The 27,991-nt window shown below is 34.5% G+C and overlaps 12 protein-coding genes and 1 non-coding gene across 13 annotated transcripts; 7 read left to right on the forward strand and 6 right to left on the reverse strand.

Moving 5' to 3' along the window:
* Positions 1 to 8: 8 nt before the first annotated feature.
* Positions 9 to 3,455, reverse strand: NAEGRDRAFT_81014 (uncharacterized protein; the record flags this gene model as incomplete). Its single annotated transcript, XM_002673232.1, has 6 exons — positions 9 to 706; positions 785 to 2,581; positions 2,654 to 2,798; positions 2,829 to 3,095; positions 3,180 to 3,243; positions 3,351 to 3,455. The coding sequence occupies 6 exons, from the start codon at positions 3,453 to 3,455 to the stop codon at positions 28 to 30; spliced, it is 3,057 nt and encodes a 1,018-aa protein (XP_002673278.1). The 3' UTR covers positions 9 to 27.
* A 291-nt stretch (positions 3,456 to 3,746) lies between these two features.
* NAEGRDRAFT_51768 (uncharacterized protein) lies at positions 3,747 to 5,216 on the forward strand (the record flags this gene model as incomplete). The annotated part of the gene is made up of 1 exon (XM_002673157.1): positions 3,747 to 5,216. One exon carries the CDS (start codon positions 3,747 to 3,749, stop codon positions 5,214 to 5,216), a length of 1,470 nt encoding a protein of 489 aa, XP_002673203.1.
* A 98-nt stretch (positions 5,217 to 5,314) lies between these two features.
* NAEGRDRAFT_71727 (uncharacterized protein) lies at positions 5,315 to 6,553 on the reverse strand (the record flags this gene model as incomplete). Its single annotated transcript, XM_002673233.1, has 1 exon — positions 5,315 to 6,553. The coding sequence occupies one exon, from the start codon at positions 6,551 to 6,553 to the stop codon at positions 5,315 to 5,317; it is 1,239 nt and encodes a 412-aa protein (XP_002673279.1).
* A 326-nt stretch (positions 6,554 to 6,879) lies between these two features.
* NAEGRDRAFT_51770 (uncharacterized protein) lies at positions 6,880 to 10,082 on the forward strand (the record flags this gene model as incomplete). Its single annotated transcript, XM_002673158.1, has 2 exons — positions 6,880 to 7,837; positions 8,926 to 10,082. 2 exons carry the CDS (start codon positions 6,880 to 6,882, stop codon positions 10,080 to 10,082), a joined length of 2,115 nt encoding a protein of 704 aa, XP_002673204.1.
* Positions 10,083 to 10,127: 45 nt separating this feature from the next.
* Positions 10,128 to 11,986, reverse strand: NAEGRDRAFT_59052 (kynurenine 3-monooxygenase-like protein; the record flags this gene model as incomplete). The annotated part of the gene is made up of 2 exons (XM_002673234.1): positions 10,128 to 10,787; positions 11,134 to 11,986. 2 exons carry the CDS (start codon positions 11,984 to 11,986, stop codon positions 10,162 to 10,164), a joined length of 1,479 nt encoding a protein of 492 aa, XP_002673280.1. The 3' UTR covers positions 10,128 to 10,161.
* A 232-nt stretch (positions 11,987 to 12,218) lies between these two features.
* Positions 12,219 to 12,290, reverse strand: NAEGRDRAFT_t531. The gene has a single exon. It is a non-coding gene; the product is annotated as a tRNA-Glu (tRNA).
* Positions 12,291 to 12,549: 259 nt separating this feature from the next.
* On the forward strand, positions 12,550 to 13,436 carry NAEGRDRAFT_71731 (uncharacterized protein; the record flags this gene model as incomplete). The annotated part of the gene is made up of 3 exons (XM_002673159.1): positions 12,550 to 12,744; positions 12,800 to 13,082; positions 13,135 to 13,436. 3 exons carry the CDS (start codon positions 12,550 to 12,552, stop codon positions 13,434 to 13,436), a joined length of 780 nt encoding a protein of 259 aa, XP_002673205.1.
* A 179-nt stretch (positions 13,437 to 13,615) lies between these two features.
* On the forward strand, positions 13,616 to 14,215 carry NAEGRDRAFT_71732 (uncharacterized protein; the record flags this gene model as incomplete). The annotated part of the gene is made up of 1 exon (XM_002673160.1): positions 13,616 to 14,215. The coding sequence occupies one exon, from the start codon at positions 13,616 to 13,618 to the stop codon at positions 14,213 to 14,215; it is 600 nt and encodes a 199-aa protein (XP_002673206.1).
* A 100-nt stretch (positions 14,216 to 14,315) lies between these two features.
* On the reverse strand, positions 14,316 to 16,702 carry NAEGRDRAFT_71733 (uncharacterized protein; the record flags this gene model as incomplete). The annotated part of the gene is made up of 2 exons (XM_002673235.1): positions 14,316 to 15,973; positions 16,063 to 16,702. 2 exons carry the CDS (start codon positions 16,700 to 16,702, stop codon positions 14,316 to 14,318), a joined length of 2,298 nt encoding a protein of 765 aa, XP_002673281.1.
* Positions 16,703 to 17,113: 411 nt separating this feature from the next.
* NAEGRDRAFT_71734 (acetyltransferase) lies at positions 17,114 to 18,046 on the forward strand (the record flags this gene model as incomplete). Its single annotated transcript, XM_002673161.1, has 1 exon — positions 17,114 to 18,046. The coding sequence occupies one exon, from the start codon at positions 17,114 to 17,116 to the stop codon at positions 18,044 to 18,046; it is 933 nt and encodes a 310-aa protein (XP_002673207.1).
* A 217-nt stretch (positions 18,047 to 18,263) lies between these two features.
* NAEGRDRAFT_51775 (uncharacterized protein) lies at positions 18,264 to 19,217 on the forward strand (the record flags this gene model as incomplete). Its single annotated transcript, XM_002673162.1, has 2 exons — positions 18,264 to 18,416; positions 18,705 to 19,217. 2 exons carry the CDS (start codon positions 18,264 to 18,266, stop codon positions 19,215 to 19,217), a joined length of 666 nt encoding a protein of 221 aa, XP_002673208.1.
* A 110-nt stretch (positions 19,218 to 19,327) lies between these two features.
* On the forward strand, positions 19,328 to 21,816 carry NAEGRDRAFT_71736 (uncharacterized protein; the record flags this gene model as incomplete). The annotated part of the gene is made up of 3 exons (XM_002673163.1): positions 19,328 to 20,564; positions 20,608 to 21,587; positions 21,700 to 21,816. The coding sequence occupies 3 exons, from the start codon at positions 19,328 to 19,330 to the stop codon at positions 21,814 to 21,816; spliced, it is 2,334 nt and encodes a 777-aa protein (XP_002673209.1).
* Positions 21,817 to 22,016: 200 nt separating this feature from the next.
* NAEGRDRAFT_81016 (ATREV3; DNA binding protein-like protein) lies at positions 22,017 to 27,967 on the reverse strand (the record flags this gene model as incomplete). The annotated part of the gene is made up of 1 exon (XM_002673236.1): positions 22,017 to 27,967. The coding sequence occupies one exon, from the start codon at positions 27,965 to 27,967 to the stop codon at positions 22,025 to 22,027; it is 5,943 nt and encodes a 1,980-aa protein (XP_002673282.1). The 3' UTR covers positions 22,017 to 22,024.
* Between the last annotated feature and the right edge of the window lie 24 nt (positions 27,968 to 27,991).

The following is a 27,991-nucleotide window of genomic DNA, read 5'->3' on the forward strand; positions in this document are numbered from 1 at the left end:
ATTTCATAACTACAGCTAAATATTAATTTATTTAAAAACTGAAACTCTGTTGTTAGTCTCCTCACAAATATACAATTCTCCTGTGTGATGATCGACATCAAAACCAGTTGGTGAAAATAATTGACCGTGCTTACTTCCCTTCTCACCAAATCTCTTGACAATTCTCAAACAACGAGTCTTTCCATTTCTTGGTCCAAGTCTATCAATTAACAAATCATCATAACTTTCAAATTGTCCCAATTCATCCTTACTCTCCACAAAATTACAATCCTCATAGACATTGATTCGATGCCAATTATGAACTGACAAGTACAAGTATCCTGTAGATCTTTCAAAATAAATATAATTGGTGGCCCATTCAATTTCTGGTGAAACACTTAGACTTCTCATATCATGAATTAATTCTCCTTCCCTTGTAAAGACCTTAATGGAACCACTTGTAAAATCATAGGCCATTAAATGACCATCATTATTAAAGTCAACTCCCCAACCAGAATTAATTTCCTTAATGGTTCCAATAGTTCTGAGAATTTTACCATCATGACTAATAACAGCAATTCTATTATTACACATGTCAGTAACGTAGACATCACTAGTCTCTGGATCGACAGTGAGACATGTTGGAGTAGAAATTTCATCTGGATAATCTCCTGCAGATCCTCTTCCTGCTTGCCAAACTTGAACTTTTCCATCCCATGTATATTTGCTGTTTGTGTTGGCATTTCAATTAATTGTAATGTAGCAGTAAATGCAATCAATTGTAAGAAAAATAAATAATACATACTAAACCTTATTAGTTGAAGTTCCTGATACAAGCAAAGTCTTATCATTGTAGTCAAATGCAATAGATCTACTTCCACCTGGAACTGAAAAGTGATACAAATATTTTTTAGTAGCACAATCAAAAACTTGAATTCTACCATTCAAATAATCTGAAACAAATGCTTGTCTTGTCATGGCATTAATTTTCACATCGTGTGGCAAGCTAAAAAGGCCAGGATCTCTTTGATGTCTAGAGTAATTTCCATACTTGTCTCCAAGCTTTCCAACATATTCAATCTTTCCAAATAGGCTGAATGTCTTTCTCTTGAAAACCGGTTGAGCAAGAGCTGAGGATTTGGTTGAGTTTGGAGGGGGCAATTCTTTAAGACCAGTATGGAATTTGGTCTTGTTTGACTTGTTGTGGAGAGTCAAGTGAAGTTCACAGAAATAGGCATCACAATCAGAGCAGTGATGAGTGGCATTGGTTTTTTCCTCTGCTTCATCAAAACATTTGGTACAATGAGGTACAGAACTTTCCTTCTTCAATTCTACCAAATCATCAACATGGAATTTGGTCTTGTTTGCCTTATTGTGTAGTGTCAAGTGTTCTTCACAAAAGTGGAGAGCACATGTCTTACAAAAGTGAGTAGCTTGCGTTTGTTCTTCATCATCGAGACACTTGTCACAGAATCGTTCGCCACTTGAGGAATCATTTGTTTCGGCAAGTGGAATCTTGGTTTCAACTGTTTCAATCAAATTTCCTCTCAAATATAAATTAGTAGTGATTAATACATCTTTTCCATCGCCAGCTTGTTCCAACTCAATTGGAATGGATTTTTCATACTTTCCATTTTCTGGAATTAATTGAACTTGTTCTTCAAATGTTTTTGTGACAAATCTTGTGTCAAATGTAATGACATAGTGTACAGGGTTCGGAGTATACTTTCCATATGGAATTCCAGAAGCATTATTCAAGGTAATTTTCAATGTTGCTGCCTTTCCTGGTCTGAGAGCAGTTGGATCTTGAGAGATGGATTCAATACTGACAGGATATTGAACCTTAAAAGTTTTTGGAAGGGTTGAATTGTTAAATGTCTTTCCAAGAAGAGTTGCTTGTGAAATGATGGTAATTTCAGATTCCAAGCCACTACTACCATTCTCTCCTACAGTACCATGAAAATCGTGTGGAACGACAATTTCCTCTTGAGGAGCAAGACTTGTATTCAATGTAAAACTTTCCTGACCAGCATTTGGAAGGAATTTGAATTTAGAGCTAGCCAAACTGGTAAAGCTAATCACTACTCCACTTGGGCATGTCAATTTTCCTTCATTCTTAATTTTGAGACCTGTAATCATGACAGCTTCACCTGGTTCAATAATTCCATCATTGGTGTTTACATCAGTTGTTTTCAATTCAAAATCTGAAACAACCAAATCATACATTTCACTTGCTTGCTCTAAAACCTGTCCAGTTTTAGAATCTACAATTACAAACTTCTTAACTCCTGATTGACCAGATTTTGATCCAGGTTCGCCAGCCTTGCCTTCCTGACCAGACTTACCACGATCTCCCTTTTGGCCATCCTTTCCTTTTTCTCCTGCCTTCTTTCCAGCACCATTTAGTGAGCTAGGATCTCCTCCTGAACCAGCATGTCCACGAGAACCTCCCAAACCAGCTGATCCAGCTCTACCTTGTTCACCTCCCATACCAGACATTCCTCCTCTACATTCAACTTGTAAAAAGATGAGATATTCTGGGTGGGATGTAGTTACAATGACTTGATTGGTTGCATCTCCTCCATTAGCTCCATTTCCACCACTTTAGTTATTATTATTAAATTAGAAATTATTAGAAATAATTTAACAAATAATGGAAGATGAAAAAACTTACTCTCCACCATTACCTGAATGTCCACCATTTCCTCCTCTGCCACCATTTCCACCATTACCACCACTTCCTCCACTTTCACCTTTTCCTCCCTTTCCACCATTGCCACCTGATTCATTCAGAGAAGTGAAAAGTAGGGTCAGTACAACTCAATGAAATAGGATAATTAGAAACTTACCACTACCACCTTCGCCTCCTGCTCCTCCGTCACCACCTCTACCACCATTTCCTCCATCACCTCCATTAGCTCTGAAAATCAACACGGATTCAGAAGCATCTTTAATATCCAACAAGACACTTTCATTTGCAATATTTGATGACATGTTAAACTTTAACAAATTATCACTCTGGGATTCGATTGTAATTTGCACACTGGTGTGAGGACACGATTTACCATCACTAGCATGACTGCCATTCAATCCATCAGTACCATTTCCTCCATTTCCTTTTGTGATTTCACAGAATTCCATAAGATGATGAATTTAATGTCAACATATATATATTGAAATCATGTGCAATGATAACAAACCTCCAGAATCACCATCATCTCCTCTACCACCTCCACTCTTTCCCAAATGACCCGATCTTCCACTCTAAATTTGTTTCAACAACATATTAATATTTACATTTGATCATCAATCATATGATCAACAATACATTAAAATTTCCTTAAATACTATTGTGTGATAGAATTACAAACCTCTCCTTTTGATCCTTTTTGTCCAGCTTGACCATCTGAACCATCCGAACCAACCTCACCACTCCAATCAATTATTTTAATCGAATCAGTACATGAAGTGGCCATTTTGTTTTTTGCTAAATTCGACTTGTAAAACATTATTCAATATTTATGCTCAATCAAACATGAAAGAACTTGCTAGGAAATTGCAAATAACCGAATTGGAACACTAATAGTAAGGAGCGCCAATCAAGGTAAAAAATTCGTTGTGGGGGCGATTAAACATAATATTGTTGTCTAAGGCTAAAATGCGCGTTTTTGATTGTTATCGTGAGAAAATTTTGTACCAACATCGGATCAAGCCTTTTTAATTTTTTCAAAACTTGAAAAAAACAAATCAAAGACTAAGAGAGCAAAATGCCACCAAAATTCTGCGCCAAATGTCTCGATGAAGAGGAAGAAGTTGCAGCAACTCATCACTGTCCAACATGTGATCTGTTAATGTGTGAGGTCCATTTGATGTTACACAATAAGGTGGCCAAGACTAAAGGACATGCTGCCGATGTGGTGGAAGTTAAAGAGGAAGAGGAAGAAAAGAAACAAATAATGTGTCAAATGTGTATGGAAGATGATGAGGAAACAGCTGCCTTGTACTTTTGTCCTATTTGCAAGTTGAATATCTGTGAACTTCATTTGAATTTGCATAACAAGATGAGCAAGACAAAGGGTCACGAAAAGGAGATCAAGATATTGGGAGAGGACGGATTGAGTACTTGTGCTCATTGTCAAGCTCATTGTCCTGATGATTTTGTTGATGCTGTCTTTGCCTGTAGAGAATGTAAAACTAATTTGTGTTATCATCATGCTAAAATTCACACTCTTGCTTGTAATCATGCCAAAAATCCAAAACCTCAAGGTGAAGGATGTTCCCAACTCGATACCAACTCGTTCCGTCTATTGGCCGATAACAAGTTTAAACAATTTGCAGGAGATTTTGAATTTGTTGGATTTTTGGGATCAAGTAATGAAGCTCAGGATGAATTTTTCTTGAAAGGAAGTGAAGGAAAGCAACCTCAACAATTCAAAAAACCAAATGGATTGAAAATTAACATTTATACAAAGGAAATATTTGTTTGTGACTCTCAAAATTGTAGAATTCAAGTTTTTGATTTGACCACAAGAGCATTCAAACGTGAAATGAAGTTTTTCAGCTTTTCACCACTTCATCTTGATTTTGATCTTTCAGATGACACTATGATCATTAGTGGTGATAATCAAACAGTTGCCAAGTACACAATGGATGGTAGAACTTTAATTTGGGAATATGGTAAACCAAACAATTATACTGCAACCGATGAGACATTTGGTAATTGTCGTGGTATTGTTGTAGATAATGAAGGGGATGGAAATGTTTACATTGCCGAGTGGAATAACGATAGAGTGAAGGTATTGACAAGAGATGGCAAGTTTGTCAAACACTTTATTGAAAAGCAATTATGGACTGCTCCTCAAGGATTGGCTATTAGAAATGGAAATTTACTAGTCAATTCTCGTTGTTATGGTCAAGGACAAGTTGCTGAATTGAGTCTTCCTGATGGAGAATTTATTAAGAGTTATGGTAAAAAGCAAGACCTGGATCCTGAACTCCAAGATTCATGCTACATGTGTGTTGAACGATTTTCAGGAAATATTGTCATTGCGGATACTGACGATTCGTGGACCTCTCCAATTAAATTCATCAAGGGTCAAAGTTTACTCAAACTTGAAAAACCAAGAGGGCAAGGAAAGTTACATTTCAGTGCCCCAACTGGCATTGACATTGATCCTTACACTGGTTTATTGTATGTATGCGATCGTGAAAATAATCGTGTTCAAATATTGAAATAAATTTGGTAGCTCTGTAAATTGTATATTATTAATCCAATTACAAAATCTTATTAAAATAATAATTTGTCAAGTTATTAAATACAAAATGAATTGGCAATTTATTTATAAATAACAACCTTATCTTCATCACAATTGACATACAAATAGCCATTAGTTGGGTCAATATCCATACCATATGGTCTGAATGGTCTTTCTCCTAATTGAGTTGAGCAACCAGTTGCTGTAGCCATTAATACTTTGCCATCTTTTTCAGTTAACTCGTAGAGAGTCAATTTCTTAGAGGACGGTTCAGACATGATCAAGTTGCCAGTACACTTTTCTACTATACAATAAATTGGAGGATTACAGAATGCATTCAGGGTGGAATTCTCATATCCAAAAACCTTATTAACAAATACTCCATCCTTTGTAAATAATTGAACTCCTCTCTTGTGATATGTCTTGTTGCAATAGACAAGTAAATTCTTATTGTCGGCTGTCAACCCAATACAGTAAGGATCGTAAATTTCAGCAATGTCGCTTCCAATCTCTCCCTTCATTGTTCTTAAATATTGACCTGCACTGGAGAAGACTTGAATTCTTGAATTGAAACAATCAGCAACAAATACAGAACCATCCAAAGGATCGACCACACAAGTAGTATGATCAGAGAATCTGTCATTACTTTCACCTCTTGATTGATCAAATTTCCACACAACTTCACCACTCTCAACTTTAATTTTGTAAATATTACAACCACAACACAAGATCATTGCTTCATCATTATCACACAAGCACATCCAACGAGCAGTGGAAGGAGCCTTGATCGTTCTCTTTGGCTCTCTAGTCTTGCTATCAAAAACAGCAATCATACTATATTCATAAGACATGTAAATCTCTTGATTCTTGGCACTCACTTTAACATCAAATGATTTTCTAGTGCCAAGAGTTTGTTTTTCAATTTCCAAAGTACCAACAAGTGTGAAATTTCCACTAAATGGAACATCACCTCCCTTTCCAATCACTCTAATTTCTGGAGTGTGTGATTTACTCAGAGTTGAAATCTTGTGCAACTCGACATGATTTTTACATAAATTTAATTTACATTCATGACAATGATGACTAGCCTTCAAACATGTATCCAACAATTTCTTCTCCTTCATTTCCAAACACTCATCACACATGTAAACAGGTTTTGAATTAATATCAATCACTTGATCCGCATGCCCGGAAGTCTTCTTTGCAGCATTATGAAGCTCCAAATGACTCTCACAAAAATAGAGAGCACATTGTGGGCAGTGATGAGAGGCTGGTGTTGTCTCCTCCACTTGTTTACACTTATCGCAACATTGAACCATGGCTTTTTTTTTTGATTTTCTTCTTGTGAGTAAGCGACTAAGCGTTTTTTTTGATCACGAAGGATTCTTGTTCGGGTAATATTTTTGCCTATCGCCCTTTGTGAACATATGTAGTACGGCAATGTTCGATTTGGAAGGGAGAACAACTGGTGCAAAATTTAATCTTTACTACAGTATGTACGGTTTAGAGTCTTTGAAAAAAACAGTCTTAAATCTTCTATTGAGGTGGTTTAATAATTTTCCTTGATATTGAGGAAAGTGTTGCAATCTTCTTTAAATAACTGGAAATTTCCAATTTTTTTAAAATTAATAAAAATTAAAAAAAAATGCCTCAACTCGATAACAATGAAGAGAAAGCCTTGATGATCAAACAGGAGAAAAGACGGGAAATGTCTCTCCGATTTGGAAAGTCCATGATTAAGAAAACATTTCAACCAATGAAAAAAGTTTCTGCTATGGAGAGGAGGAAAAAATTGGGAATTGATTGTGAGGAGGAAGAAATGAATTTAAATAGTGGCAAGAATGTAAGACCTTTATCGGAGGAGAAGAAGAAAAAGAGGTCTGTTGTGGATATGTCTCTATTCGAAAGTAGTGATGATGATATTTGTGATGATGAAGTTGAGGAGAAGGTGAACAATAGGATGAGAAAAAATAAGCCTTCCGACTTTATTGAAGAACAAGATTCATCAAGCAAAGAGGAAGAAGAAATTATTCAAAAAAAGAAGAAACGAAAGGTTTCGTCCACAACTAAAAATATAATAACTAGCGAAAGAAATGTAAAAATACCAAAAACAGCCAAATACTATACAAGCCTTGGAGTAGAAACATGTGAGTCTTCCAATTTGGATTTGGAATTTATTGAAATTTCATCCAATTCAAACTCTAAAAAAAAGATTTTAGAAATTAAGGAGCTAGTGGATAGCTCATTAAATTACGACGAATCAGAAGAAGACTTTACCAAAAAGCCATATAAGTTATTCATTTGTTTGGAAAAAGATTCTCGAGTGGTAGTTGGATGTCTGATTGCAGAAAAGATTTCATCTGCAAGAAGAATTCATTTCAAGAGGAAGGAAAATGAAAGCTCTTCCTCCAATAATAGTAACAGCAGTGACAATGGTTGTGATGATATTTTATCAGCACTCTTTGAATCATTTAAGCACTCACTCTCTCAGAGTATTGGAACAGAAGAATTACACTCACCCAAGATTATTGATCATCCCAGCCTAGACATGGCTGATATAAATTTTGATAATAGCACCAATGAGAAGGAAAAGGCTGTGTGTGGTATTTCTAGGATTTGGGTCTCTGACGACTACAGAAGAAGAGGAATTGGAACAAAACTATTGGACTATACGAGAAAGCACCTCTGCTATGCCTATCAAGTACCAAGACAATATATTGCCCTTACTCCTTTCACACCACTGGGTTTTAAATTTATTATTGAATATCTTTCGAAAGGAAAAACAAGAGTGGATTCAGTTTTGGTTTATTGAGAATATTAGAAGTTACATTTTCATAATATTGTGAACCATTCTTGGTACCAGGAGCTGAAGTCCGTAATTAGTGATTTTACAATAGCAAGGAAAATCTGTAAAATTTTTTATTGTCAATCAAAAAAAATGTCCAAACGAAGCAATGATGAGAGAACAAGAGAGGAACACGCCAAAAAGATTAAACTCTCGACTGTTACCACCAATGAAACAACAACAGCATCACAAACGAATAATTTGTTGATGAATTTACCAAAGGATGAATTTTCACACATGATTTCTTTTTTAAATATCGGAGAAGTGATAATGTTGAGTTTGTCATGTAAATTTATTCACAACTTCTTAAACGAACACCTACAAATGATTTATCCATATGTTGTTAATTCATATTCGGAGGGAAAGTATCCAGAGTGGAGTATTGGACGTGCTTTAAAGACTCATCGAAGATTGGTAATTAATAGCAAGTCAATTGATGAACTTAATGACGTTTTTAACAGCATGATTAAAAAGAATGAGCCATTTTCCAAATTAACAAAATCAGTGGAAATAATTAGTATTGATCCTGGATTGGAAATGAAAAAACTTTTAAATCTCCTTTCCAAATCAACAGGACAACCAAAACAAAATGTGAAATTTGTAAGACTTTCCTATTCTAAAGATGAAAAATCAGATGAAGAAGACGAAGATGAAGACGAAAAGACCCAAATGTTCAAAAATATAGAGAAGAATCACCAACATTGACGAGAAACTTGAAATCAATGCCAATTGGTTTCTCTGTCAAGGAATTAATCATTGATGATATTGAAATATCTCTTTCAAATATTTACCAAATTCTATCCCATTGTAGTTCTTTGGAGAAATTAAAACTTTCTATATCCTCAGATGATGCAGATTTGAAAGATTTTTCTATTGAAGTTCCATTGTTGGAGAATCTCAAATATCTCCAATTAGAGACAGTACATGGTTATGATGATAATGAGCTAAAGATTGCCTATGATTTGGTGAAACTTGCCCCTAACCTCGAATATTTGGAGATTACATATGCCAATGAACCTGCAGGTAATGACTTTCTCCTTTTTCTCACACAAAAATGTCCAAATTTGAAAGGTATTTCTATTGATGTGGATGGCGATGTACCAGATTTACAAATTTCCGATGAAGGAATTCTTACATTCCTAAAAGGAGAACCTAAATTAGAATATTTGAGCTTTGCATATTATTGTTGCAATATTAGTGGAGAAATATTTTCCAAAATTGGGCAGTTCAAGAACTTGAGATGTATAAAAATTAGTAGGGATGTGTACATGGAGGATGCCATAGATCAGTGTACAGATTTAAAATTTGGTGGAGGAATTCTAAACAAGCTAGAATCCATCTCGTTTGGAAGTAATTTTTCACTCAATCATTGTACCCAATCAGAGAAAGATAAATTCATTACATCCTTGATAGAGATGGCTCCAAACATTAGGGATATTGGAACTCTTAATGATATTGAAGCTATTGAAATTCTGGATTATTTAGATCAATTAAGTCCACTGTTAACTGTTTTTCCACACCTTGGTGATGAATGCACCCTAGATGAATGCAAAAAAATTGAGCTTTGGTTGAAGAAATCAAAACAATTAGAAGAAATTGAGTGGAATTTCAATGTTGATCTTTCTAATATTGAACCAATTCCATCTGTGAAGAAACTCAGCGTGTATGAAGACCTTAATTTAAATAGTTCCAAGGAATTGAGCAGAGTCTTTCCTTCTCTTACTGAGCTTGCATATTATCCAAAGGAAAATCAAGAGAACGAGGTTGTTGAATTGTTAAAGAATGGCATTTGGCCTGATTTGAAATGCTTTAAAGGACCAAATAGTGTTTTGAAAGCTAGGCCAAATCTTTATGGAAACAGAAAAGATGAGGGTTTAGTTGATTTTATAGAATTGTGTAAACTTGAAGATGAAACTCTTCAGTTTGAAAAGGAATGGCTTATTTTAGATCACGTCGAAGAGGAAATCAATACTTCTAAAATGATGAAATTCCTTAAAAAGTGATAAATGACAACATTTTGATAAAATATATTTCATCAAAGAGTTAAATCTTATATTGTTTATTTATAAATCCAATTCTAACTTAATAACCAAAATATCCACCAATGGATTTGGCAATACCCTTACTAGCATCATATAAACTATAACTCAATTGAATGGTTTGTTCAGTGATGGATGGAGTGGTTCCAGGAGTAGTTGTTGAAACTGCAACTGATGCTGGTGGTTGCGAACGACACTTGGAATAGATTCCAATAGAAATTGCTGAAATGGCACAAGCAGCAAGAGTTTGAACAGCATATTGCTTAATCTTGGCAATGAAATTCTCTCTATTCACATGCGTATTCCAAGCATCAGCATAGGTCTTTTGTGGAGTGAAGGCAACCATATTGTACAATGGCTTGAATGCATTTACTTGTGGGAAGTTCTTGTGGAGGAAACGCATAACAGCTTGTTCCAATAAGAATAATGGATCAGCAGTCTTTGATCTCATTACAATGAAATTGTGCAATGACAAGTTGAGAATGGCATCAGCTGAAGGTTTTCTTGTCAAACTGTAATTTTCAAAAACAGCTTGAATGAGCTCTGAATTGAATGCAGTTGGCTTCAATCCTCTCTTACTTTGTTCCTCCTTGATAATATTTGAAAAGACGTGACAATCTTCAAATCCACAATTTACTCCTTGTCCATAGAATGGAATAATTGCATGAGCTGTTAATATTGACAATGAATCGAATCGAATAGAATCGAATATTATTAAATTAACATGAAAATATATTGTAAAATAACTTACAAGAATCACCTAACAAGATTAGTTTGTTATCATAATGATGTGGATTACATTGAACATAACTCAATGAACTCGTTGGATTTCCATTCCAATCTTCCATAATATAAGATTTGACCATTTCATAGGCATCTGGGAATTGTTCACTAAAGAATTTACGAACATTGGTTTCCTTCATTTCAGGAGTCAATTCATCATAACTCTTACAATCTCCCAATTCAACACTTTCGAATGAAGGTTGATTGCTACTGGCAATAGATTCATCCTCACCATAATCTCTCTTCTTGTATTGTCTCATAAAGAGAGTAACTGTGAAATCTCTAGTTGGATTTGGTAAGGCAATCAACATGAAATCACCACGTGGCCAAATATGCAAACAATCTGAACGCATCACATAATCACCAGTTTGTGCATTTGGTCTAATTGACAATTCCTTATAAGCATGTGAAATATAGGTCTGAGAACTTGAAAAACGACAATTTGGATTATTTTGCATTTGTTGACGAACGAATGAATTCAATCCATCAGCTCCAATGATAAATTTACCAGTAACACTCTTCAATTCTCCCTCCTTATTCTTAAAATGCAAAATAGAGACACTCTCATTGTCCATTTTAGCATATTCAATCCTTGTTGGAGTGGCCTCAAATTCCACCTGTAAAACATTTGCAAATTTCTTCTCCAATTCTTCCAATAAAAAACAATTCAAGTGATGTCTGCCAACACTCACAATGTATTCATCAGGAGAAATGCCATACGGTTGAAATCCAACTCGTGAGGTCTTTCCAAATTGATCCTCAAGAGAATCACTCTTCAAATCCTTCATGTGAATGCCACGACCTTTCATTTTCAATCCAACACTTTCGTCCTTGAAATGTTTAACAAATTCTTGATCAATTCCTCCCAAGGCTTTAAAAGCACGATGACTAATAGCCAAATTAATAGAACGTCCTTCATATTTATGGCTTCTATAATCCTGTCTCTTGTCAATCAAGACAACTTTTTGTCCGTGATGTTGTGCCATATACAAAGCTGCCATACAGCCAACAAGACCTGCTCCATTGATGATGATTGGTAAATCTTGATAATTTGATGAAGAGGTATCAGTGAGTGGTGGTGCCATTTTTTTTTAAATTATTTGTGTTTGGTTGACTTGATGGAATTTTTGTTTATTTATGGTGTTATTTTGATTGAATGGAAAATTGATTGTAATTATCAGATCAGTTTGGATTTTGGGAAGAGAATGAGGAATGGATGATGATGAGAAGTAGCAGCAGAGAAGTAAATAGTTTAGAATAAAAAATTCACATTTCTCAGCTATTTATATGAAAAGAGAATATGATATAAAAAGGATTCTCCCATGCCGGGAATTGAACCCGGACCTCCTGGGTGAAAGCCAGGTATCCTAGCCATTGGACTACACGGGAATCTTGTTAACTTTTTCAATTGATTAATTATGAATTTTCTTCCACACAGATTCTTTTTGGAAACGGATAAAGGAATTTTTGTAATGGACTATTTAAATATTGTAATCATTTTAACAAATGTCAAGGCTTACATGTAACATTTCGAGATTTTTACTTTGGAAATCTTCCATCACAGATTCTTCACAAAATAAAATATCTTCAAAAAAAACAACTAAACCGCCACTTTCGAATAAAATCAATTATTTGAAAAAAGGACGAAATGATGAGAACAGTGCAAAAACCAGTATTGTTCATTGTTATATTGATGGTTTGCATCATGACATGTTTAACGAAACAAGCCGAAAGTAAAGTTTCGTTAAAGATTGAAAAAGTTTCGTCTACTTTATCCGTAATTCCAAAGGACGATACCATTTCCCAGATCATGTGTGGTATGGTCGTTGGTATTGCTCAACAAGTAAGTACTTTTTCCTTTCCCACTAATTCGCTTATACGAAACTTGAATTTATTAGAAACTAGTCAAGGAAAAGAAATCAATGGACGAAACCGAACAAGATTTGATCAAATTCTGCTCACTTTCTTCATTCAGTAAGAATGTAACCATGATGAATATGTGTCATGACATGGCGCTGTCATTTGTCCCACACGTGATTAGTGAAATCTTGATTGCACATCAAGAACCACTTGCCATCTGTCAAAGACAAAAACGTGGTATTGAATATGCTCTTACTCGTGTTAGAGAACAAAATCAGACAATTGTTTGTAATATTTGTCAATTACTGGTCTATGAAGTTGGTAAGTTGACCAAAAAATTGTAATTTTCATTGTAACCTTGATCCAAATGTAGAACTTTTTATTGCACAAAACGAATCTCTGAATCAATTAGCATACAAATTAGATGAAGTTTGCTCAACAGTCCCAGAAACCTATCAAGGATTATGTGTCTACACTGTCGAACAATATTTACCAAGTTTCATCAAAATGGTGGAATCTGAACTCTCTCCAATTTCTTCATGTAGAATGATTGGGTACTGCCCAACAACTGATAATTTGAGTAAATTCAAACCAATTCTGAAAAATAATACAGTGCAGAAGAAGGAATATCATGGATGTGGAAAGAGAAGATTGGAAAAACAAATTCTTAATTGATAGATATATCTTCTTTTGTATGAAATTGAAGCTAACTGAAATGATCATGGAATGTTACATTACTTGTATTTTTATATTTTAAATTGTTGTCGTGTGAAAATAAACATTTAATATTGAAATGGGTTTACTGAACTAGTGTGTGAGAGTCTTTTGATATTTGTAATTTTTATCAGAAAAAAATGAGTAAACAAGCAGAAGAGGAATTATCGACCGATCCAGCACAAGTCATTCTAGTTTATTCCGATAAAAGAAAGAAAGAAATTCGAATAATTAATCAAGAGGAAATTGAAACAGCCGAAACTAAACCCTTTCTATATTTGGGCGATTCAGATGCTGCTTTAATTTCTCATCTCAACAAGAACAAACACATCACTCACATTCTAAATGTTACCAAGGAATTGAAACTTCCCAATCTAGCTCATTTGACAACTTTGCAAATTCCAATTCAGGACGAAGTTGGTTGCGATATTGGAAAGCATTTTCCATCCATTGTGGAGTTTATTCGAAACTGTTTGAAAGAGAAAGGTTGCGTGTTGGTTCATTGCTATTCTGGAATTTCAAGATCTTCTTCGATGGTTGCTGCTTTTTTGATGAACTACTTTCGAATGGAAGTTGACGAAAGTTTGCTGTACATTAGATCTAGAAGGAAGGTTATTTGTCCAAATCCTGGTTTCGTGACTGCATTGAATGATTATGAAAAGTTATTGAAATCTGCTCCACAAGACGACAATCAAGACAATTCCAAACAAAACGAAACTAAAAACTGCACAGTTCAATAACTAGTTAACTTGTTTGGGATATTTTGAAAGTCATGTACTATTGTAATAATTTAATTAATAGGGTTTTTTACAAAATCTGATAGATATATGAGAATAGTTATCAATTATAGAGTTTGGTTCCTCTATCATAACCTAATAAAAGGAACATGTTCATATTTTGAACTAATAATCTACCTTCCTCAATGGTTTCAATCTTTTTCAAAAAGGAAACACTCAAAAGTCTCATCATTTCAGATGAGTGCAATGTACAAATGGCAATAGGTTCGATGCCTCCTTCATTTTCAGGAAGGAAGGTCAAGAATTCCAGAATTTCTTCTCTTGTATTCACATGTTTGATAAAGGTTTGGAATATGGATATTAATTCCTCCTCTGGTAAGGTTTTCTTTCTCAATTTTTGGATGGCACTCTCAATGTTGAGTGTTTCAGTAGAGATGTGAACTTGTCTTCTTCCTGAACGATAGATTCTCTTATTCTCCTTGAAGGATAGTGTAGATCTCCATGCAAGGGCCTTCTTGATGTTATCAGTTACAGCTTCTTGATTGCTTGGAACAGAGCCATGATATAATTGTTGTTGATAGAGAATTTGTTTTTCTTGATCAAATGCCAAATCAATGATAGACTTGGAGTAGGAATAGAATTTAGAACGAATCAAATCTTCCAACATTTCAAAATTGTTTGATTTTGGTGTTCTGAATTGAATAAGTTCAATAATTTCCTTGATAAATTGCAAGTCATCGTTGGTGAGGAAACAAATATCATCAAATGTTTTTGGTTTGTTCACACCAACTGAAACGCCAATGGTATCGATAATGTCCATAGTATCCATCAGCATGGATCCAAACAAGGACTTGTCCTGTTGATTGGAAATATTTTTCACATCCATGCTGTTAACTTTGGAACCTCTTCTCTTTCTCAATTCCTTCTTTTCCTTCTTTTCCTGCTTTTTAACTTCCTTTCTCACTTCATTGATGGTTTGGCTGACCTTAACTTCCATCTTGTCAATATCGACCAAGAGATCATAATATTCCTCTCTCTGGGCAAACATTGGATTACAAACACCAACAATGTAACCTTCCACATCCAAAAATTCCAAATTTGAAAAACTAGCATATGGGAATGTTCTCTTCTTTAACAAATCATGTAAGAATGGGAACATTACCAATGAGGACAAGAGGGTGTTTACAACTTGTCCAGCCAATTGTTGACCACTGAAGAAAACAATTCTCTTCTGATAGAGAATTGCATTGAAAATAAGCATGGTATTTTCCTTGAAATTAGTCACCAATCTACACAAGCTGGTTTGTGTAATACCGTTGAGTTGATATTGTATCTCATTATCTGAGAGACAGATTGGTATTGAAGTTGGAAATTGTTCAACCTTATTTCCATACTGATATCTGATCATTAAATTATGTGTAGTGTGCTTCTTCTTGGCAATGGTATATCTCCAAAATAATTTTTCTTGGGCAGTGTATAATTTCATTGATGACAAGTCAATACTATTACAAGTTTCGAATATGTGTTCAACAAGTGTTTGAACAAGACCATCAATAAGATCCGTCTGTTGTAAATTATTTTCTGATAGTGAAGATGGTAAACTTTCATTTTCATCCTTTTTCCTTTCCTTGCTGTATGCAGTATGATCATAGGCATCAAAGATGTGATCCAATGCTTTACTCAATAAATCTCTAAGTGAAAAACAATATGGATGCTTTGATACAATAGCAAGACTCTTGACACGAGCAGCTCTTCTCAAACCTTTCATCAATTTCCACATAAATAATAATAATTGAAATAAATAACATTTTGTAATTGTTATTCCTAATCAATCACACAGTGATACTCACCTTCATATTTCTTTTGTTTTTGTACATTTAATACATAGTAGAAAATTTCTTCCTTCTTTGATTGTTCAGTAATCACTTGATCCGACGACAAAATTGTTGATTCTAAACTTGTATTCAAATCAACCTTCTCTACCACTTCCTGACTATTTCTTGGTGATGATTTAGCTTCCTCACCACCATCATTACTACCATTACTCAATATACTAGAATTATTATTTCCACTATTACTATTATTTAACGATGATGCTGATGTATTATTTTCGTTATGGTGATTATTATTAATTTCATTATTTCCTCTCAAGAAGAAAACGGTTGTATCTTCAATACAATTATGAGATCCATCCGGAAGCATTAGATTAGCAATGGAATATTCTGTAGCGTATGGATAGGGTGATGGATATTGTACTTTAACAATGGATCCTTTATCGATATCAAACTCTGCCAAGAAGATGTATTCAATGCCCATATTCTTAATGATTTGAAGTGAAGAGTCGTTTGATGAGTTTTGTGGAGAAGTTATTGTTGTTGTTGTTGTATTATTGTTGATATTAGTTGAATCTTCCAGCGAGATCAGACTATCGGAGGAGATACATGATGAGATGATGTTGGGAAGAGCAGAGGAAGGAGTTGATGGGATCATTTTTTGTAAATTGTTGTTTTCCAATTGCTCATTAGCATTTCCTTTCATCTATCTTCATCATATTTGAAAAAGAATTAAAATTTTAATAAATAATTGAAAAAAATTAGAGCACGGAAAAAGCCGCACGTAAATTGTAAAATTGTGTTGTTGATGATGATTTGAAGTTGAAAATCCGCGGTAGCATTAATAGTTGCTACCTCTTCTTTTCGCACAAATTGAAAACAAATATATTTAGAGAATGAAACTCTTCATAAAAAAAATAGAACACACACTCTTAAATATTGCAAAATAGTATTCTATATTTAAATAATCAATTAATTGGTAGGATTTAATAATTTAGAAATGATTTCGGAATACTCACAAGAAGAAACCTCCCTCATTATTGATTCATGTTTTGAAATGATTAAAATAATGGGTGAGGCTCATAGGAACCTTACTAGTGTTGAAACTTCTTCCGATGGAAAAGAATCAATGATTTGCATCAAGCCTGAATATAAACAAGTGGACGATCCTGCACAATATTATGCTACGAGAGGAGAGGAACATCCACTTCAACTCATGGAATCAATAAGAAAACAAGCTGATTTGGCCTTTCTGTTATTGTTCCTTCCCGATACTAGATGTAAATCTTTAAAATTGGTGGACGGAAAATTGGAGAGTAATTTGGAGGAGATGAAACAACTTGGATTGGTCAATGAAGATGGCACCAAACTCACTAGATATGCATACCTTCATGAAAAGTTGAATATTTCCTTCTCGTATCTTTACTATGCATTGATTTATCATTTGCATAAAGATAACACTCAATATTTAAATGATAAATTGGACAAGATGACAAGAGAATTGAATTATAAGAGTGTTACACAACCTTTTAATTTGTTGAATTTTGGAAAAGTCTATTTTGGAAATGCAGATTTTGTTGTAAAGACAGTAGAAACTAAGGAGGAAATGGCAAAGATAATTGACTGTGTCCAAGATGGATTTGCATCAATGAGTGCTGGACCAATGAGTTCAGAAATTGTCATGAGTGGTCAATATCCACTTCATGATGCCAATTATGATTGGGTATTTGTAATGGAATCGGATGGAAGCATTGTGTCAACAGGTCAAGTTTTCTATGGAGAGAAAACGCACTATGTTAATAATGTTTGTACTCGGCCAAGAAGTAGAGGAAAGGGATATGCCTCTTTCGTCATGACAGCAATTATTGAGCTGTGTAAGGAAAAATCAAAGGATAAACCACTCATTCTCCAAGCCTCTCCAAAAGGATTGAAAATGTATCATCAACTAGGTTTTGATTATCGTTTTGATTATGAAATTGGATTATTCATTCCATATCAATAATTCAAGCATAGTATCCTCATGATTTCAACAACAGAATAAAGTGTTAATTCCTTGAAACCACACGTTAATAGTGCAAGAATAAGTTAACAACCAAGTTCTCAAATGCAGTGACAATGTGAACAAAAGGCAAGATTCACAATTGTAAACAAGTCAAGTGTCATTATGACGTTGATAGTACACTGACAATTTGATTATTCTCATCATAATTATTAAAAAAATGTCTCAACTCACACCACAACAACTCCAAGAAATTGAATCTGCCTTCAAAAAGTTCGACAAGGACAATTCCAAAACCATCGACAAACAAGAACTCAAGGATCTTTTGGAAACCACCTTGAAAACCAATCTCTCACAGAAAATGTTGGAAAAGGTTTGTTTTATTCGCTCTATCATCCATTGTTGTTGACCACAATATGTGTAAACTGCTTTTATATTACTGGTGTGAATTTAAATTTTTATGATGATCAAAAACAATATTTGATTTCTGTTATCCGTTGTGTTGAATCGGATTGATGATATTGGACAATACTGATAACATAATTCATCGTATTGTACTTTTTTTTATTGTTGTGACCATGTGTGTGAAAATGCAAATGAATCTAAAAAATAACAATGTTGTTGATGAATTTTAAATATGGGACAATTAATAATTGGATAGTACGTTGATGTGCAATTCCAAAAGAACGACAAGGATAAGAATCAAGTTATTGATTTCAATGAATTTGTCAAATTGTACACAACCTTGTACTTTTCACCTGAATTGCCAATTTCCATGAAAGTTCAATACAATGTCAAGAAGAATTATGCTGAACCTCACACTAATTCACCATCAGGTTCTGGATTGGAATCCAAACTCTTACAAAAGAAACCACTCAGTGAACAAGAAAGAATCAAAGCCAAGCAAACTTTTGATAAATTTGATTTGGACAAGTCAGGAACAATTGACAGAAGTGAAATGGCTAAATTATTGGAATCTGTTTACAATGAAAATGGAAAAATGTCAAAGGTTTTGTTCAATCGTTTGGTGGAAATGCACATGCAAAAGGCAGGTGATGACAATGTCTTTTCATTCGATGAATTTTTGAGTATTTATAGAAACATTTTCGGAGAGGATGATCCAGCTAGTGAAGGAGGTGTTCCAAAGCAAGGTTTTGTTCTCCCTGGCATGTAATTCTCTTTCAATATTCCATTGTAATACTATTAATAATATTTAACTATTTTAAATATTATTTAAAAATTTGTAATAAAGTGGAATCGATTTGGATTCCTTTTAGAAAAAAAATGTCTCAACACGAACGATTTAATTTCGATAATTCGGAGGAGGATGATTTAGAATTGATGGAAAATCTTCCTCGTGATGATGAAGATGAAGATGAAACTCTACAAACAACAAGAAGAACAAGAATACAAAACGAAGTAAATTATAACTATAACAATAGAAAGAAGGGAATTTCTCAAACTCTAATTCAACCCGTGCTCGGATTATTGTACAGAAAACTCATGCTCTTGAAACGCGATTGGAAAAATTCAATCATGATGATCATGTTTCCCTTGCTATTTATTGTATTAATTATATTGAGTCATATATCGTATAGACAATTATTTAAGAATTCAATGAATCCGTATGAGGCTGGAACGGAAGAGTATTACAAATGGATGGCTGATAATTCGCCTGTTTTCTTGTTGGGTCAGATGGGTAAACCAAGTAAGGCTGCTTTAATGAGTGATTTTTCGACAATACCAACTGAGAAGGAAAAAACATTTTGCATGGCTATGGTTGCGAATGGCCAATTGTTGAAGGATAAGAATGGTAAAAAATTAATGCAAACCATTGAGAGAAGGTTGACTAATTTCATGTCTTTTTATGTGGATTTTAGAACTTTTTCAAGTATGATGGAAATGGAAGAGGCAATGAAGAGTTCATCTGAAACTGACTATTATTTTGGAGGATATATTTTCCATCAATTGGATTTTGATTCTATGGATTTTAATGTTACTGTCATGTATAAGAATTCAGATATGGCCACTTTGCCAACTCTTTCTCAATTGGTTCAACAAACTATTTTGGATATAGCCAGTGCTCCAAAGCAGTATAACGAAACAAGATTGGAATCTATTTTCCCATCAATTGGTATCCAATCGATTGCGTTTGGAGATCCAATATCATTGTTATTTTTGGAAAATACTATTTATTATTTGGTTATTCCAATGGTATTTATTCTTCCTCAAATAGTTTCAAATATTGTTGCTGAGGAGGAAAAGGAAACCAAGGTTCAACTCTTACTCAGCTCTGTATCAAAGAAAATGTACTGGTTCTCACATATTGTTTTTGATTCCACCCTACTGTTAATTATTTCTCTCATACAAATAATTGGAGGTACATTCATAGCACAAGCGAAGGCATTCACAGATAATTCACCATTTGCTTATCTTTCTCTCTATTTATTTTATTCAATTTATTTCTTGACCTTTGCTTACATGTTCAGTTACTTTTTCAAGAAGGTTGAAGATTCTCAAAGTGAGTTTTATTAACATTAATTTATTTACGATAATAATTTAAGAATGGTCTGGTTTTATTGTATCACTGACAGTAGTATTTACTTTCCTTGTATTCAAATTTTTATTTGGATACGAGACTAGTATGGCACTCAAGATTTTCTTGTGCTTTGTCATTCCTGGTTGGAATCTTTTTTACGGACTTTCAATTTTAGGACTTGCTGCTTATAATGGAACACCAATTTCATTCCTTGACATTATTTTATTTAGAAATCATGGATCTGAGATGTCTGTATTATTGATTGTTATTATCATTTCGAGTCTTTTGAATGTTTTTGTAATGCTATCTCTTGAATACTTTGAATATTTGAAGAGAAAGCCAAATTCTTGGATTAACAGAATTATTCCTTCCTTTATTAGAAGAAAGGTACAAATGGACACTAACGAATTACCAGTTAGTGAAGTTGAACTCCAAGAAATGATTGAAAAATACTCTAATGCAGACGAAATCTTTGGTGAGAGTGAAGAGGAATCATTGGGAGGATATTCTCTCCTTGTGGAAAACGTTTTCAAATGGTATGGTGACTATTGCGCTCTTAAATCGGTCAATTTAGGGGTAAGGAAAGGAGAAATTTTTGGCTTGCTTGGTAAGAATGGTAGCTCAAAAACAACCCTATTGAAATGTATTTGTGGATTGTCTGGAATTAGTAGAGGAAAAATATCAATTAATGGTACAAGCGTTTTTGAGAATTTCTCTGCAGAACATAGTTTGGGTGTCTGTCCTCAAAATAATAGATTGTATGAGAATTTAACAGTGTGGGAACATTTAAAGACCTATCATTTAATTCGTGGAACCTATTCCTTTGCAAATGTAACCCAATGCTTGAATACTTACAAATTTGCTCCAGAAGATGCCAACAAAACTGTAAAGGAATTATCAGGAGGTATGAAACGTAAATTATCAGTTGCTTTGGCATTCATTGGTTCTGCTAATTTGATTCTTCTCGACGAGCCTACATCATCTCTGGATGTTGCTACCAGAAGAGTTATTTGGTCAATTATCAAACAAATGCAAGAAAGTCACTCTATCATTCTAACTTCTCACTCTATGGAGGAAACAGAACATTTATGTAATAGAATTGGTATTATTGTTGAAGGTAAGATGGCAACAATTGGAACAAAGAATGCTCTCAAAGACAAGTATGGAAAATTCTACAAGGTCGTTATTACCAACTATGATGAAGACAATGTGGAAAGAACAAACGACTTTGTGAGAAATACTTTTGGAGAAGAGAATGTTCGCTTATTGAATCAAGTTGGAAGAACTCAAACTTTCGAAGTGTCTAACTCCATACCAATCTATGAAATCTTTGGAGAAATTAATTCACATTTGGATGAGTATGGAATTGAAGATTATTCTGTCAGTAACACAACATTAGAGCAAGTATTTTTGAACTTTTCAAATGTTGGAGTTGTGAAAAACTAGATTAATTCCTGTTTTATTTCCATTAACGATTGCAAATTGTTGAATGACTGCATTTTAGAGTAGAGAATAGGACATTCGAGAGATAGGCATTTTTGCTCCATGGAAAAGCTAGAGTTTGGCAGTAAACCATTTGTCATATCCAGACTATGATTACAATATCTACAGAGTTCTTTTAGCTCGTTTAAACGCTTCTCTGTTGCTCTCCTTCTTAATAATAAAATAAGAGGATAACTATTGCAATCAGAACATAATAAATCTACGGTAACATCCTTCTTTGAGCTGTCAATAATCTTTCCACAACTTGAGCAAGGCCTACTCAAAGGTTGGAAGTATTGTTCAATAAAGTTTTTAGACTTTCTAAATACTTGCTTTCTCCAATCAGCCAACAAGTAAATATCCTTCTTTGGTAAATTAGTGTACCAAATATTACAATTTACAAAACTAAGCGAAAATAATCTGTCTATTGAGGGAAGTAACTGTCTTGTAATATAATAATTGTAATGAATTCGGTATTTTTGTTTGTAATTTTGAACTTGATTCATTCTGTCCTCGATGAAATATTTGGGGTGAATGACCATGTCTGAGAGTTTGGCTTTAGCTGGATTCAGTGAACTAAAAACAACTACATAGGGAACTCTTTCATTAAATCTTGGCTCTGCTCTTGGATCACGTTGCATTTCTCTGACTGCAATTCTTGCAGATGGTGGAAGATGTCTCTCCGACTTGTAATAACCCAATTTGACCTTTTTCCAGAATATGAAATCTTGCAACGAGCACTTTTCTGAAATTATTCTATAGAATTGCCTTGATAAATATGCTTTCACTCTGGAAAAGTCCAATGATTCGAATAATATTTCCAAACTCTTTTCCATTAAAGATCTTACCATTAAACAATTATCTCTTCTGACAGCCTCTATGCCTTTACAAAAGAGTGTTCCTTTAGTTTGTGCTGGGCTCTCATATGCCATCCCTACATATCTCTTCTTACTCACCAAATATGACGGATGGAATACTCTTTCCATTTGTAAAGTAATTGGTCTTGGATTTGCATTGGTAACGTGCTTGACAATTTCCTTTCCAAGTTTGAATGCTTCCTCTCGAGTTGAATTTATACATTCCACAAATAAAGAGTCAGTATCTCCGTAAGCAATTCTACACTTGCCTGGAAATTTTTCATTTACAATATCAATGGCATTCTCGAGAGTAGCTCTAGCCAGTTGCACAATAGCATCTGCAAGATCAGAGAGTGGCATTCTACCAGAAAAATTTGCACTGGTATAACCATAGGTAACGTTGGCAATCAGTTTCAAACCAAGCTGTCTTGCATTTAAAATTCTTTGAGTTTCTTTATCATCCTTGCTAGTTTCCTTCATAGCTTGTTTAACCATAATTCTAGTATTCAAAATTTCAGAGCACATTCTTGGTAGAACACCTTGTCTTACGTTTGGCTTGACAAATAGGCATTGATTAGGCGTTATGAAAATGTCCTCTTCTATTGAATCCGATCCTGTTCTATCCTGGAGTAACTTCCTCAACTCGTTATTAGGTTCATAGTTTTCCAGAGTTCCTAGCTTTGTTTTCTTCCTATCCACAAATGCCAACTTTCCAAGACATGTACTGTAGCACAAATTATAGGCAATTATAATGGATGGATAAAGTGATTGAAAGTCCAAGACAATCATTGGATTGGTGTAGAGTTTGCTTTGGGGCTCCATAACCAGTGGCAAGCATTCAATGGCTGCTTGTTCCATAACTTGTTTTCTTGTTGGGGAAAGAGCAACATAATTCCTCAATCTGGCCAATCTCAACATCATGCTCTCCACTCTGTACTGACTTCCTCTACTTATAACAGAAAAGAACTCAATTCCATAAACCTTTCCCAACTCTCCCGTTCTATTCAAAATATCCAAATGGTTTAGTACCTCGAGGGTCACACTCGTTTTAATCAGATAATATTGAAGAATAACCCTGTACTCAAAACTATCTTTTTCGTGTGAGCATGAGTGTGAAAGATCGGTGAGAGTTTGATGTGAATAGAATGGAATTCTCCTTCCCAAAACATTAAAAACCACATTGTGAAGGGTATACATGTCCAGTTTAAGCTCTCCATTCATAATTCTCCATACATTCATAACGACTCTTCCTTTAATCATCACTCCAGACTGTTTGTTTCTTGCGTATTCCTGTGCCTTCTTTAAGGCCTTTTCTCTTTGGAAGTTATTGGAGGTGTTGGTGGCCTTTTTCTTATCAACTTTTGGTTTATCACTTTGAAAATTGGCAACTCTAGAAATTTCAAAGCAAACATTTCTTCCCATCACGAGAAATCCTCTTTCTATGAGATAACCCAATCCTTCAGTTTGAATTTCATAACCCAATAAAATATCTGGGTCGACCTTACAAAGTACATCAATAAATCCTTCATACAGGTCTTTTTCATTTTTAAATTCTATAACTCTATCAAAATGTGTTGGGAAAGCAAGAGGTCTCTGAGCAGCATCATCTGCTTCCATTTCTCTATTGACAAGTAGCCAATGCTCCAAACTCTCAGCAATATTCGCACAATTCTGGTAAGTGATTACTATTGTTTGAACTGAGTCATAGAGTGGATTAGGTAGAAACGTTGCTCTCGTTAAAACGTGACATTCAATACACATGACTGATAGGTTTTGCTTGGACACCAAATCTTTCTTTTTCTTATTATCTCTAGGTATTGCTGCCTCGTCGAAAGCAATCTTTTTTCTCTCACTCATAACAGATAATTCTGACAAGAGGGATTGATATTCTGGAGCTCTATTCCTGAGAGTATTAGGTGTGTTATTCAGGGAGAGTAATTTCCTAGCTGTGAGTGAGGAAGCAACATCCAATATTGGTTCGTCATACTGTGGAGATAGTGGTCTGTGTATTTCTTCGATATCGGCTATTACTGGCTTTTTCTCTTGAGATAACTCTTCATAAACCATCGATAATGAAGGTGGTTTGGGAGCAAAATCTAGAATAAGCTTTCCAAACTTTTTGTGAACAGGTCTTTCAATAGGATTTAGTTTTGATTTGAAATTTAGAAACGGTAATTCCTTATAATCTTTGCTCTTGGGCATTTCTTCGTTCAATTTTTTCTTTCCAAATATCGAAGAAAATCTAATTAGACTACTTCTTTTGCTTTCCAAATAATCGTCATGTGAACTAAAAAATGGATAATTTTCCATTTGCCTTATCAATCCTTTATAAGCAATAGCTGACTCATGCAGTTCATTCTCCAATGCTTCAATAGAGGGTGGTTCCTTAAAGTCCAAAATTAGGTTTCCGCTTCTTACCACCGAAGAAGAATCTGTTTCATTTAAAGTTACAACAATTGGAGATGTTTCGTTGGAGATTGTTGTAATTGCTGATGGTTCGAACTTTTCCGAAGGTGGTGAAATGTCAATCATTGGAGGTGTTAGTTCCACATTGAAAACCTTTTCCAAGAACTCTTCTTCCTCTTGTTGTACTTCAGGTTGTTCCTCTTCTGCAATGGTAGGTATGATAATTGGTGATTGGAAGGGAGAATTAACTTGTTTAGCAATATTAGATGCCAAAGGAGGGCTAGTCTCAGTAGGCTCCTCTTGTATTATTGGAGGAGTAGGTTGAATCGATGAAGAGGAACTCGAGTTTGCTGCAAAATTAAACCTATCTGGATCAAAGCTTTCCAAAGCTTGTTCCATCATGAGTGTTGAGACTGTAATATCTTCAGAAGGTTTATCTTGGGGCAGATGCTTTGCTTGACTAAAGAAATTGTCAAAAAAGAAATTATCATTGGTAGATTGAGGTGTGACTTCTGTTTCACTTGGCTGCTCTTCGTCTGCGAAGGATATTTTTCGTTTCTTTGCTGGCAGTAGAACTTTCCTTTCATAGTTTTGCAAAATTTGTTTTGATTCTGATGACAGAGGTTTGTATTCATCTTTCCTTACTGAATATTCAAATCTGCAAAAGAAGGTATCCTCATTGTGGTCAGTGAACTCCTCGGGAAGACTTGTCTGGTCATACAGGGAGCTTGGCATTTGCACATTTGGTGGCATATTCCTAAAGTAATCGTCTACCACCAAAACTTTGCATTTCCCAACAACAGTTTCGAAGGGATTGGTATCAGATTGTGAAATTAGGAAAATTTCACTTACTCCTGTCCAATCTCGAGCTCCAGTTTTAGTTTCTTCTGGTCTGTAGAACCACCTGACTTGTATTGTCTTTTTTTCGTTATTCTTATCAAGAATACATGCAATATAAGGTTTAGAGTTTTTAGGAGCTCTCATATAGACAAAATCTCCAATATTTACAGATTCAATGGTGATACGCTTGTTTTGCTTTCTTGATTTAGTTTCAGGATGCGTACCATCAAACTGAGGAATAAATTCAACAACATCCTCACCCTCACTATCAGATGATACATTCCACTCTTCATCTGAAACTTGTTCTTCCTCTTCATCGACGTGGAATATTTGTTCGTTACCAGAGAAAACTTCCTTCATTGAGTTGAGCATTTCTTGCTCGTCTTGAATCAGGGAATCTTCACTCTCCTCCTCTTCATTATCTTCTTCATCCTCTTGGTAATCTCCCAAATTATTATATTCATCCTCCTTCAATTCAAAATCCTTGTCTCTCATCCAATTCAATACATTTTCCAACTCTAAATCTCCCTGTGTTAGTTGAATATTAAAAAGTGCATTACCTTGCCCAAAGTATGAGTTGTCTCGAGAGGCTAGATAAATTTCTTTAATTTCTTCATAGGTCTGAAAGGCTGTTGGAAATTTTGAAAGGAAATCATTCAGCTCTTGTTGTGATTTTTTGAGATTTGAGTCTTGTTGCTGTGGAGTTGCCGATTTTTGACTGAAAGCTTTTGGTAGTTGACTTGTCAGAATTAGAGATTCATTTTCTTGCTCAACCTGATGTTTTGCATCATAGTTATCATCTCTATTCATATTTTCAACTATTTTCATCAAATTGTCATACATGTATCCTTCCAATTCATTTTGTGGTCTTTTTTCTTGCCTCTCAAAGGGTGAACATGGAATGAATGGTTGAGAAGCCTTCTCCAAAGATCGCCTTCTTCTCCTTTCTTCTTCCCAAATAACATTAAGAGATCGAATCAATTTTCTTTCCTTTCCAAAAGACTCTTCCTTTTCATCCTCTAACGAAAGTTGCAAATCCACAATATCTTTTCTATTCATTACATCCCTCGAAAAGGCGTCCATTTCAATTTCACATTTAGACAATCGTTTGACATTATCTGGAAGAATGGTACCGTATTGAATGGCATTCTGACTTGAAATTTTGTCAGCAGCCATATCATCCCGAAACGAATTGAATGGTAAACGAAAGTACAACTTTTCCACACTCAAATCACCCATACCATACAAATTATAGTCCATCATAAATTGAAGAGGGAATGGGATATGTGCTTCGTAGACTGAAAAACGATGACCCATCACAGTTCCATTCCCAAACATGGCTGCCATCTTTCCAACATGACTCGGATTGTACACATAAACCTTTAGAAATAACTTGTGATTGAACCAATAACCATAAAATGGTTTTCCAGAAACTAGTACAATATCATGAACAAATTGTCTCGGGTGAATGTGAAATGAAGGCTGTTGTTGTGGATTATTCTTCAATGTCCTTTCGTATTGATTGAGAGTGTGTCCAAAAAGAGATTGATGAAAGGTATCTTCAATACTTGCTCCCAAAACTGAAATGAATTGATTAACTTTTTTCATGTCCATATTTTGATAAATGCTTGTTAAATCATCACTATCATCATTATTACTACTATTAATATTACTATTATTTTGATTAGAATTTGATGAAAATAATTCATGAGGAAACGACAACATAAAGTACGGATACAATTGATGAACATGAAGACAAGCCTTTTGTTTTGTTTCCTGCACTGTGCCATACACGTGCATAATTGGCACTAAATCTATTTGTCT

The sequence above is a fragment of the Naegleria gruberi genome, assembly GCF_000004985.1.
Source record: "Naegleria gruberi genomic scaffold NAEGRscaffold_48, whole genome shotgun sequence".
NCBI lineage: Eukaryota > Heterolobosea > Eutetramitea > Acrasida > Naegleriidae > Naegleria > Naegleria gruberi.